General features: G+C 55.3%; 1 protein-coding gene across 1 annotated transcript in view; it reads right to left on the bottom strand.

Moving 5' to 3' along the window:
• Window positions 1-5969: 5969 nt before the first annotated feature.
• Window positions 5970-12169, bottom strand: part of Atp2a3 (ATPase sarcoplasmic/endoplasmic reticulum Ca2+ transporting 3) — a 28942-nt gene continuing 22742 nt past the window's right edge. Inside the window, exons 18-22 of the mRNA XM_013152253.2 lie at window positions 10619-10752; window positions 10134-10251; window positions 9519-9636; window positions 9081-9180; window positions 5970-7319 (exon numbers count right to left, since the gene is read on the bottom strand). Coding sequence (XP_013007707.2) covers window positions 7256-7319; window positions 9081-9180; window positions 9519-9636; window positions 10134-10251; window positions 10619-10752 — 534 coding nt within the window. The 3' untranslated portion in view covers window positions 5970-7255. The remainder of the gene's footprint in view (window positions 7320-9080; window positions 9181-9518; window positions 9637-10133; window positions 10252-10618; window positions 10753-12169) is intronic.

Below are 12169 nucleotides of genomic sequence, written 5' to 3'. Positions count from 1 at the left end.
CTTGAACTTGGCACAGTACGCCAAGTGTAGGATTGCAGACAGCTCTAGATTGCCCTGCCCGTCCTGCATTCTTCTAAGGAAAAATCCAGAGATGCTGAGAGCCAGAGCTGTGGCAAGCAGCACATTCCCTTGGCCTGATCTTGACCCCAAACCAAAGAGTGTGTCCTCTCCCAGCAGATCCCACGGCTGGGGACATAGCAGGCCCAGGATGCAAGCAGCTTGTGATGGGAGTGGGTGTGCACTGAGCCTCTCAGCCAGGGCTGCCCAGCTCTGCACCCCACCCGCCCCCACTTCTGCCAGACACTCACATTATATCCTGGCCCTGGGTTACAGAGGAGAGAAAGTGAGGAAGATGAGGAGAGAGGAAGGGAAGGAAGGAGTAGGAAGGAGGGAAGGACGGGACAAGGAAGAAAGGAAAGCAGTCATCGCCCTTCTGGTCTGTACCTCTCTCATCCCTTTCTCTTCCTCCTCCTCCTGCTCTTCCTCCTCCCCTTCCTCCTCCTCTTCCTTCTCTGTACCTCTCTCATCCCTTTCTCCTCCTTCTCCTCTTCCCCCTCTTCCTTTTCCTCCTCCTCTTCCTTCTCTGTACCTCTCTCATCCCTTTCTCTTCTTCCTCATCTTTCTCCTCTTCCTCACCTTTTCCTCTTTTTTTTTTTTTTTTTTTTTTTGTCTTTTTCTTTTTTATCGATACTGGGGCTCGAACTCATGACCACACACTTGCAAGGCAGGCGCTTATGCCACTGAGCTAAATCCCCAGCCCCCTCTTCCTTTTCTTCCCTCTTCTTTGACTCCTCCTCTGTTCTTCTTCCTTCTCCTCCGCCCACCCCAAGAAAGACTGGTGACAGAGTAGCTTGGAGCACACACATGCGCCTCTGCTACGGTAGAGGCACAGACAGAGAAACTTCTCATTTGGAGACATCAGCAGATCCAAGAGTGATCACAGACACATTTCTTTGCTTCCTAATAATACAGCAAGAGTGAACCAGCCACGGATGGGTCCAGTGACTCACTAGTTCTAAAATGTGTCTGTCCCCAACTCCAGCATCCTCAGGGACAGTATGTTTGTTCTAGGCCTCACTGAGGGCACAGGTGGATAGCACAGAAGTTCCAGTTTTACGTGCTGGAATTTGGCAGGCTTTTCTTTGTGAGGTGAGTTCTAAAGGGTAGGCACTATGAGATAGGTAATAGAATCCCCATCTACAGATGCAGAAACTAAGGCTCTAGAAGATGGGCACCTGGTCCAAAATCATTAAACAAGTAGCTTTCATGTCTGGTGAAGGCTGGGAAGGAGGCTCCCTGAAGTCTGAGGACTTGGCTCGGCCCACTCCAAGACTCCAGCATTTGAGATCAACTAGACCTGCCTTATAAGCCCAAAGGCCGGGTGGCCAGCTTGGGTTCTGGGCCAGGCCTTGTAGGGATACAAGGCCCTGCTGCCAAGCTCTCGGCCCCAGGATGGCCTCCCCTGCCTGGCTAAATTTAGCGGCTTTGTGGTGTGTGGAGGGGGCCAGTGCCCATCCTGGGGCTACTGCCCAGGCCTGGAGGCCAGCCCAAGCCCTCCAGGATGTAGACACAGCTCCAGTCAGCCTCCTTAACCACTCAGAGTTCCAAGGATACAAGGCCAACACCTCAGCTCTGCACCAGCCGGGCCCGCCTTGGCGTCCCAGGGGCTCCCACAGTGCCAAGCCCTCAGACACCACTGGAACCAAGCCCCGGCCGCCCTGACCGAGTGAAGGGAGGTCTGTGCCAGGGGCTGGAGGACACAGCATGGCCCACAGGGTGGGCTTCTCCCACAGCCTGGACCTTGTTTCGAGGCTTCTCAGACATCTATTCCTCCCTCTCCCAGGCCACGACGTCCTAGTGTCCAAGGCAGGGTGCTTGCTGCTCTCTTCCTCCTTCCCACTGTCCCCTCTCAGGCCCAGACCCTTCCTGCCCTTCGGGCTGCTCCGAGCCCCTGCTGCTCCAGCACAGAGCACTCACTTGGGGTTCCATCTCCTCCACAGCTCTGGGGGTACACACGCCTTCACCCCCACATTGAACCACACTCCTGCCCACCTCCTCTACGTTTCCTATTTTATTATTATTTTTTTCTTTTAAGGCAGGGTCTTTCCCATACTCTTAAGAGAAATAAATCAAATACATGTTTAAATACAGCATTGTGTCTCTGGTGAGAAACCGAAAGTGTAAATAAGGACCAAAATGTATGATAGATACTGGGAAATGGGGCGCAAACGTTCAGAGGAGAAGGGGAACAAGGAGGGGAGAGGGGAAGAAAAGAAGGGACATGAAGAAAGGATAATAGGAGGAAAAGCATGGAAACAAGGCTTTTATAAATAAGCAGCGGAAGAAGAGTCAGGGGAGGGAAATGGGGAAAAAAAAGAAGCAGCAAGCTATGTCCCGTACAGGTACAAATTTCCTATGGTGAATGTTAGCATTGTGTATAGCCAAAACATGCTACCACCAAGGAAAAAGGCAGGGTTTCTCTCTGTAGTTCAGGCTGGCCTTGAACTCGCTATGCAGCCCAGACTGGCCTAACTCAAAGCGGTCCTCGTGCCTCAGCCTCCTGAGTGCGGCACCATTACACTCGGCCATTTTTCTTCCTTTTAAATCCAAACTGACTTGCAGGGTAACTCATATACCGTAAAATGTGCCTGTTTTAGCTCCTCTGGAGGCTGAAACAAGGATGACGAGCTAGAGGCCAGCCTGAGCAACTAAGCAAAACCCTGTCTTAAGAGATAAAAAGGGGTGGCACACAGCTCAATGGTAGGGCATCTCTGGGTTTGGCCCCCACTATCTACCACACACACACACACACACACACACACACACACACACAGATGCTGGGGCACAATCCCAGCATTTGGAAGGCCAAAGCAGCTGGCTGCAGGCTCAAAGCTGACAAGGCCAGCCTGAGTGTACCACAGTGTCACAGCCAACCTGCTAGTGTCTCTCAGGAACCGAAGAATGGCTACCAAGACAAGGGGGTTAAGGTAGGAAGAGGTTATGGAGAGAAAGGCCCTGAGAGACAGGAGCCTTCAAAGTGGGTTGCCACCAAGCCTCTGTGCCCAGGGGTGATTTATCCACAGAACCAATTTGGGTGACCGTGGGACAGGTTATCATCAACCTGCAGGATATGGTGTCTCAGCTGGATATAGTGTTCCAGGCATAGTATCTCAGCTGACAGTGATTCAGTAGAGCAGCAAAGCACACAGTGAGGGAACAAGCATGTGACACCAACGTCAACTGCCTGTCTATAACTTCCAGGTAGAACGATGAAAGCCGGTTCAAGGAAGTGGAGGAGACGGGGGTCAGGGTGTCTGTCCCAAGCCTTATCTAGGCTCACTGGGCCGGGTGGTACTCATTACAGCCTCAAACTGGCCCGGTCTCCAGGCAGGCCTGCAAGCTTAGGGCTCTTTCAGTTCATTCCTGCCGCAATTGTGAGGCGTCTCACCTGCACTGAGCCCTCGAGGGTCCTGTCCCATTCTGCCTGCCCATTAACCTCTGTCCCACTTAATCATCTATGATAGCAAGACTCTGTCTCAAAACAAAAATACAAGTTAGAAGAGGGAAAAGAAAAGACTTCCCATTTTAAGCAGTGCTGATGAATTCTGACAGTGCATGCAGCCGCCCTCCACCTGTCCGGTCACCCTGGAGGGTTCTCTCCTGGCCCACTTGCTGTCCTCCATCTTTCTCAGCTCCAAGCCCAGGCCATCACTGAGCTGCCTTCTCACGACAGAACTGCCTTGCTTTGGCCAGGTGTGGTGGCCAGCACTGGGGGGACCCTAAGGCAGGAGGACTGCAAATTTGAGGCCAGCCTGAACTACACAGTGGGAACCTACGTTAAAAAGGGAGGGAAAGATAAAAACTGTGCCGCCTATTCTAGAACTTCATAAAAGTGGAATCACACAGTGTGAGCTCCGTTTTCGTGTCTAGTCTCTTCCAGAAAATCAGCACAATGATTTCCAGCCTCCTCTGTGTTGTCCTGCATGTCAGTAGTTCGCTCCTCTTTATTATAGAGGAGAATCTGTGGGTGGACATACCACAGATGGTTCAGCCTCCATCTGCTGATGGCCCCTGGGGGGCCTGTATCGGCAAAGCCACTACAGATACTCAGGTTGCTGGGTGCGCATTCCCCTCTCCACCCCTCCTGCGCCTAGTTTTGCTCTTCCATTCTCCTAGCATGCTGGGAACTCAGATACCATGCCTCTGCTGGGGTGAGGAGGAGTGGGTAGGGGCATTTTGGCAGCTGCCACCCAAGCCAGACAGGAGTGTGCCAGCGCCCGCCTCAGAATTCTCTCCTGGGTGAGCCCTGTGAGGTGAGGAAACTTCTCTGTTTACCTTGGCTGCCCTGTTCTGGCCTGATCTGGGGATTCCATGATGTGGGCTGGACGGAGCTGGACATGGGCAGGCCTGGTGGGGGGTGGAGGAGAAGCAGGCCTGGACAGGGAACCCAAGAGGCCACAGGGGAGGGTGGTGCTGGCACACCTCTGACACAAGTCTCCTTGACCCATCCTAGCTCCCTGCCCTGCTGGCTGCTGTGATAAGCCAGGGGGCCAGACCCTGAGAGAGCCGTGGGTGCTTCAGATGTCACTGGGAATCCTTCCCACTGTCTGGTCCATCACACAGGGCTGGATGGAGACCCCGGGAGATGAGTGAAAAGTGACCACTGCAAATGGTACACAATGGCTAAGGAGAACCCTTCTGACTACCTGGCTCTTGCTGTCCCCCTCTGTAAACAACCTGTGCCCTAAGGGTGGGTCTGTGTGTGTGTCACAGCTGGCTGTGTGGAATTGCCACCTATGCAGAGACACCACGCCAGCCCTCAGAGAGGCCCTGAGCTTGACCTAAGGCTCTGCTGTCACTGTTAATTTTTTTCATGGTATTTGGGATTGAACCCAGGGCCTCCATACTGAGCTTACATCCCCAGCCTTTTTCTTAACCTTTGACGCTCATTAAGGTACAAAATTGCACAAGCCAAGGTCCAAGTTTGCAATCGATCCTCCTGCCTCAGCCTCCCTGTGTACTGGGATTATAGTAGTGTTCCACCTCAACTGTCTGTCATCCTTAGTGATTTTGTGTGTGTGCTGTGTTAGAGATCAAAGACAGGGCAAACACTACCAGTGAGCTACACCTCCATGAATAGTAGGTCTGGCACTCAGACCAGTAATTCTTCATTTCACAATGGGCCTTGAAAATTATGCATCCCGTTTGGGCCTGCATCTGGTCATGTAGGCAAGACCTGAGTCTGCCTCTCAGGACAGCTGGGAAAGGACTAGATATAAGGCTTCACGTGTCTTCTCGCCAGACTGAAGAAATCAGGGTCACGGCTCATCTCTTCCACAGCTGCTTCCAGGAAGGCAGGGCCACCTGAGCAGGTCAGTTTATTGTGAGTGGCCTTGCAGAGGCTCCTGGACTACGGTGGACCAAGAGAAGCCCCAGGTTGGCTGGTGCCACACATCTGAGCTGGGCTTTGGTCTGTGGTAGGCAGGATCCTGGTGGATGAAGGGAAGGGAAACAGCAAGAGAGAAAGCTTGGAGGAGTCCTGGGCTCCACAGATTGCCAGGGCCAGCGATGGGGGCCCTCTTTGCAGTGCAGGTTCTCTTGAGATTCAAGATCCTGGTCCAGCCATCCTTGTCCCAGGTTAAATGCTAGACCTCTTCCCCCAAGAACCCCCGCCCTGCTTTCCTTAGAGCTGATGTGCAAGCCACTAAGGGCCTAATGGGCTTTGGAACAGAGCACTCCAGCCACCAGTGACCCTGAGAGTCAGCTGTCCTGTACCTTCCACTGGGATGTGGTCTCCCCAAAGTCAGTCAAAGCCTTGTCTCAGAGGAAGAGACAGAGCCCAGCAATCAATGTGAAGAGCCCAGATCTTTGCCTTCCTGGAGTACGGGGGTAGGGTGGGCAAGGCCCAGGTAGACACTCAGACAGCAGAGGACCCGTACCTCAGGACACAGACGCAGGTGGCACAACACTGCCCCATACACACAGCCTTTATTTCTCTACAAGACAGCATGGCAGCAGGTGGGTGCAGGGCCTTGACACAGGTACGACTCTCCTGACTCGGTTTCTTTCATGGCCCTTCCAGAACCCAAAGGGGGGTAGGCCTGGGGGAGAGGACTCTGCAAGGGGGAGCCCATTTGTCTTCAAGGCCTGCTGAAGGGGCTTCTGATTCTGGGGACCAGCACAAGGATGTGAGTTTCAATTCACACATAAAATGATCACTTTGTATGCTCTCAGGGAAAGGCAGAGGCACACAGCCACTGCTCTTTGCTGCACGAAGCTAGTTTTTGCCAAAGGAGCAAAAACCCTGTCCATCAAATGTTATCTTCTACCATCTGACACGTGCATGCAGAAGTGCTCTGAATCCCTCCGCCCCAGGGAGGAACAGGAAGTACCCTGGGTAACAGCCTTCCTGACATCCTGCTGGGGCACGCGTATGTGAGTAGGAGGGGTGGACAAAGTGGGAGGCTCAAAGCACCCAGACGTGCAGGGACAGTCACACTCAGGAGGGCACAGTGGGCAGGCACATGTGGGTGCCCCATCTAGGGGACCACGGACATGCACAGGTCCCTCCTCTTGGCAGACTGGGCGACACTAGGCTGCTTGCTTAGGGTAGGAAAACCTGAGTTGGGGAAGTAAGCCAAGCTGAGGCAGGCAGCCCAGTGTCTCCTGGGAAAGGGGTCCTTGCCAGCCCCGCTCTCGGCGCCTTGTGTCCTCCCTGGTCCTTCCACCCTGGTGCCTGCACACAGAAACAGAAACAGAAACAGAAACAGGCTCCAGCCCGCAGGGGCAGAGAGCTGCGTGGAGGGGCCACCTGCCTTTCTGTGCATGGCTGGGCCCAGATGGTCCCTTGGGTCCCCATCTCTGGCACCAACAGGCCCCAGACCGGGCATTAGACAAGAGGGCAGAGTCAGTCCCGAGGGCCCAGGAGTCCTCCATCAGTGTGGAGGTCCCATCACCAAGTAAATGCCCGGCCTTTAGCAAGGGGTGCATCTCCAGGATGTGTCGGGGTGCAGGGGGAGGGGCTCCGTATCTGTGCCCACGCTGGCTTCTTAGTCGCCCCAGCCAGAGCTTCTCAGGAGGGGTCCAAGAGACACAGACTACAGAGCCTCCTGCTGAGACGGGAGTGGGACAGGGACACCTCCCACCCTAGCCCATGCCTGGGCCTGGGGTGGCGGTCCTGGGCTCAAGCAGGGCCCGGTGGCAGGGCGCAGGTGCAGCTGCAGGGCAGGGAAGTAGGGGCAAAGCCTGGGCACCATCAGTGTGAGGCTGTCCCTGGAGACTCCACTCTGCTCCCGGCACTCACTTCTGGTCCTTTCTTTCTGGAAGATAAACCCAAGAGCATCTTAGAGGCCTGAGCGAGAGCACACACTCAGGTGGGCTCTATCTGCAGTCCTTTCCCGTCTCTCGGGAACAGCCCTGGCTCCTCAGCCTTGCTCTTTCCAGACCCCAGCCCTCCGGGGCTGCTGCCAGGACGTCCTCCCTGTGTGCTGCTAAGCCTCCTACATACCCATTTCCATCCACAGCTCCCGCCCCCCCTGGTAGGAATTCTCTTTTTGGCTTCCTGTTGGAGAACCAGCCCTCAGGAGGTCCAGAAGAGACCCTCTTTGCCTCCTTCCCATTCCGTACACCCCGGCTTGATCTCAGCTCCCAAGGTTACCCTCTGTCCTGCTCAGGCCCTCTACCCGGAGGCCTCAAGCCCTGAGGTCCTGCCTTAGCCCCCAGCCCTGTGGCCTCACCACCACCTTTCCGTGGCCAGCATCATGCCAGCCCCACTGCCCGCTCCTATGGCTACCACTGCCTTCAGAATGAAGTTCATACCCCAGAGCCTTCCAGATCGGCCCTGCTCCACCGCTCCAGCCTTTCCCTCCCCCAGCCTGGCCCTCGACATTTGTTTAGCCACCTCTGGGCAGAGACAGGGGTAGGGCCAGAGAACACTTCGATGGGGAGGCCACAAACATGGAACCTCACTTAGACCTCCCTAAAAGGCCAATCAGCTGGCTTGGGAATGTAAAGGGTCTCCTCTTTCACACCCTCCCTGCCCAGCTTTAGGAGGCCCAGAGGAGGGGAGCTGTCCACTGACCAGAGCACAGCCATCTGGACTTCCAGCAAGCTTGCCCCTCTACCTCACCTCTCCGACACAGCTTCAGGTGACCAGCAGGTCCCTCCTGGAGCCCCACAGCCATTCCCGACAGCCAGGTCAAACTTTATGGGGACAGAGTCCCCAATGCTGGAGGCAGAAGCGTTGTCTGGGCCCAGTTCACCCTGGACCAGGACTTGGTCTCCTCTGCAGGCCAGCTCCACACCCCTTTCCAGCCTGTCTCCAGTGTCCTCTCCCCCAGTTTATCTCCCGTGGTTGCCACAGGCCCTCCCACATCTTTTATGGCTCCCGGCTGTCCAGAAAATAAAGGCATCAGGAACCCGGCTACCCTCTGCCAGTACTCCAAGCTCAGCCCCATCAGGCACCCCCACCTCCTCCCTACCTATCCTTTCTGTCCTTTCAAACCTCTGCTTTCACCTTAAAGCTTCCAGACCACACTACAGTCCCAGCCAGGCAGCCCTTCTAACTTGTTCAGGCTGCATCTACCCAGGGTATCCACAGACAGGGAGATACAAAGAATCACGAGTGGACACTGAGGGCAGCAGAACAGCCTAGTTGAGCTGCCCTGACCCACCCCTGGGCTCCAACAGGCCCTGCTTTGGCTAAGTACCAGGGTGAGCTCATGACAGAACCGTGGGAGACTAGCTCTCCAATAAGAGGAGGCCCATCCATTTTGGTTCTTTTCAAAAGATACATTTTTGCAGGGCCCAGCAGGACTGGCTAGCATGGGGGATGGGGGTCAATTGATTGCCTTGGCCCCTGTGGAATGACAGACATGTGATTTATTTATAGGCTCCCCACTTCCCTGGGGCAGGGTCACATTCCTGGCAGAAGTGGCCCCCAAAGACCCAACTTCCCACAGCGTCCTCAGCCGCTGCCTGACCCAACCTAGGCCTCTCTGGGGAGTCCAGCCTGTTCTCCTGTGGCCTCATCACTCTGTCCTCCACCCCTGGGCTGAAGCAGACCCTACCCTTACACCCACCCAGAAGATGACACCAAAGAGGCCAATCCAGTGTGGTCCGGGGTCCGAGATGTGGTCGGCGGTTGCCTCCTCCAGGCCTGCAGCGCTCTCCAGAGAATGCCTGGATAAATATAGGCCAGCAGAGGGGTCAGAGGCCAGGGCCGGGCAGGGTATGGCCTCCTGGCTGTCTGGGGATGGTGAGGAGGGTGACAGCATGGCATTAAGCAGTGTTCCCATTGCCCAGTGAGTCCCTGATCCTTGCAGCAAAATAGCCCTAGACACCTCAGGTGACAACCAGCTGAGTCCCTTCATGCCTTCCACTCTGTGGTCCCAGGAAACCTCTCCCACTGTGCACACAGGGAAGCTCCAAGCAGCGTGGTGACCCCACGGAGAGCAGAGGCAGGCAGGGAGGCGGGCGCAGGCCGGCAGGGCAGGACCTAGGTGCTGGCCTCTACTCACCGTCCACGTGATTCCGAGACAGGTACTTGAGGGCCTCGTCAAGCAGGATGACAGGCAGGGATATCTGCAGCACCACCACCCACTGGCGCCCACTCAGTGGGGTCACCTGGAAAATGAGCTGGTAGAGCAGGACGGGAGGTGTGGTCAGAGAAGGGACTGCCAGGCCACCCTCCAGCAGTCTACCCGTTACATCCTCGGTTCTCTGTGAGCACTTTTAAGATGCTCCTTGAAGATCTTTGTCTGCTGGAATTCCTCCACCAGAAACCTGCTCCCCCACCCCACCCCACCCCACAGGATGCAGCCCCACTTCCCCTGCTGGGAAGTAGAAGGATTCCACTTTGGAAAGTTCTGGTCCTGCCTCCTACCCACTGGGTACCCAGCAATAGTTCCCTTAGCAAGGGCTTCTGTCCCCCAAGCCAGGGGCTCCTGGAGGTATGGATACATCTGGAGGATGGTGGCCAGTCAGGCTGCTCATCTCCCTGTCCTCCAGGCAGCCTCCACTGCAGAAGGGCCTGAGAATGCCCAGCAGCCATCCCTAGGCCTCTAATATCCAGGGACTGTTTGGTCCTTGTCACCCAGGTCCTGGAAGAGGGGAGGGCGGAGGGGTGAACTCACCGGCAGGGGCGGCACGAGCAGGATGAGGAAGTGCAGGGCCATGGACATGGCCACAGCTGCCAGCAGCCAGGGGTTCAGCCAGGGCGGCATCCGCAGCAGCGACTGGTTCTCTGAGACGCTGTGAGGGCACAAGGTGCTCACCCCAGGCTGGGCAGCTCTCAGGGCCGTGGGGCTGGGGGCGTCCTGCCTGCACGCTCTGTGCGCCAGGGTCTGGGGTGGGACTTGGACTCCCTTTTCCTGTCCCTCATATCCAATCCTGGTCCCTCCATTTCTCCAGCTCCAATCTCAGCTTCTGTTAACTCCTAGATTCCAATTCTTGCCCCACCAATTCTGAGAAAACTTTCTGGATTTCTGACCCTCAGACTCCAAATCTAAGCCAACCTAAGACCTCTCTGACCTTCAGATCCCCCAATGCCAAGCGCCTCTGACTCCAATCCCAGACCGTTCTCACCTCCAACCCCAGGCTGGGCCCACTGCCAGCTCACCTGTTGAGGGCATTGCACATTTCAATGGTCACGAGCACAGACAAGGCCATGGTTGTGGGGAAGCGGGATTCAAAGACCTCACAGTCGACTCCAGTGAAGAGCGGGTTGTCTTCAGCGCATTTCAGGAAGTTCCTCTGGGGGCCAGGTGAGTGGGGAGAGCAGCTGTCAGAGAGGGGCTGGCAGAAGGAAGCACCCCTCACCCTTGCCACACCTGAGGACAACAGTGGGGACAGCCCTGTCAGGGGGCCCAGGGTGCCCGGGAGCAGTGAGCTGCTCAGGACAGTGCTGGTGGGCTGCACCGCACACTGCTTAAGATCACATGGAGAAAGGGCCAACTTTCCTAGAGCCCTGGACCAGGAGCAAGGGGCTAGCGGCTCAGGAGGAGGACAGCTGACCTTAGCAGGGGGTCCTGGGATTTGGAGGAGCATCCAGACCTGTGGGTACAGGGGCAGCCCCCAGATCTCAAGGTGTGGAAGTAGGGCTGTTAACTGACTGAGACCAGTAAGTACAGAAGTAAATGCGTGTGAAAGTCAAGCAGAGATCACGCTTGAATGGACTTCACTTCTGTGCTGCAGAAGATGGAGATTACCTGTGCCCTGCTCACTGGTCTGTCTATCTGTCTATCTGTCTATCTATCTATCTATCTATCTACCCATCATCTATCTATCTATCTATCTATCTATCCATCTATCTGTCTGTCTGTCTGTCTATCCATCATCTATCTATCTATCCATCTTGCCCAGACTGGCCTCAAGTCTCCCAAGTAGCATAAGCAGAGCCCACCCCACCTGGCTCTTTGCTGCTATTTAAATAATTCATATTCCTTTCACATGAATTCCTTTTCCGTCACTGAAGTCCAGTGCTGTCAGATCTGCATTTTGCTCCTGACATGTGCTGAGGAAGCACCAGAGCACAGCCTTAGCAGGAGGCTTCTCTGTAATGAGCTAGAAACCGCTGTGACTCCGTGAAGGAAGTGGGCCTTGCCCCTATTGCTCACTGTACTTGATAAGATGCGAAGAGGACCTCTAGCCCCTCTGCCCTGTGCTTTTCGCATCGTGGGCGTGGGTGAGGACGTTCAGCTCCCTAAGAGCAAACCCGTTCCCAGGAGACAGGTCGATACAGAGATCTTCTAAACTATGGGTTTAGGAAGAAGGGCTTTGCTATGAAAATAATCCCCTGAGAGAAACCTGTAAACCGGCCAGCTGAGCGCCCTACAGGACACTAAGTGCAACATTGTTCCCTGCCAGATGTGGGGGTCAGATAAGAGGCTCTTCCTCTTCTGTCTCAGGCAGAAGGGAAGTTATGAAGGACTGTGGCTGGGCCAGCGCTCTCACTTTAACAAAGCAAGGGCATCTTGTTCATCTATGTGCTGCTTTTTGAGGCAGGATCTCACTGAGCCATTCAGGCTGGGCTTGAACTCACTGTGTAGCCTACATTGCCCTGGAATTCACAGCGATCCTCCTGCCTCAGCCTCCCAAGTGCTGGGATTACAGAAGTGCCCCACCATGCTTGCTTCCTTTCTCTAGCTGGCTCCACCCTGCCAGTCACCAG

The sequence above is a fragment of the Cavia porcellus genome, unplaced genomic scaffold, assembly GCF_034190915.1.
Source record: "Cavia porcellus strain 051 isolate PalLab524CR breed Dunkin Hartley unplaced genomic scaffold, mCavPor4.1 scaffold_6, whole genome shotgun sequence".
NCBI lineage: Eukaryota > Metazoa > Chordata > Mammalia > Rodentia > Caviidae > Cavia > Cavia porcellus.
This window is presented reverse-complemented; position numbering and strand designations above follow the sequence as displayed.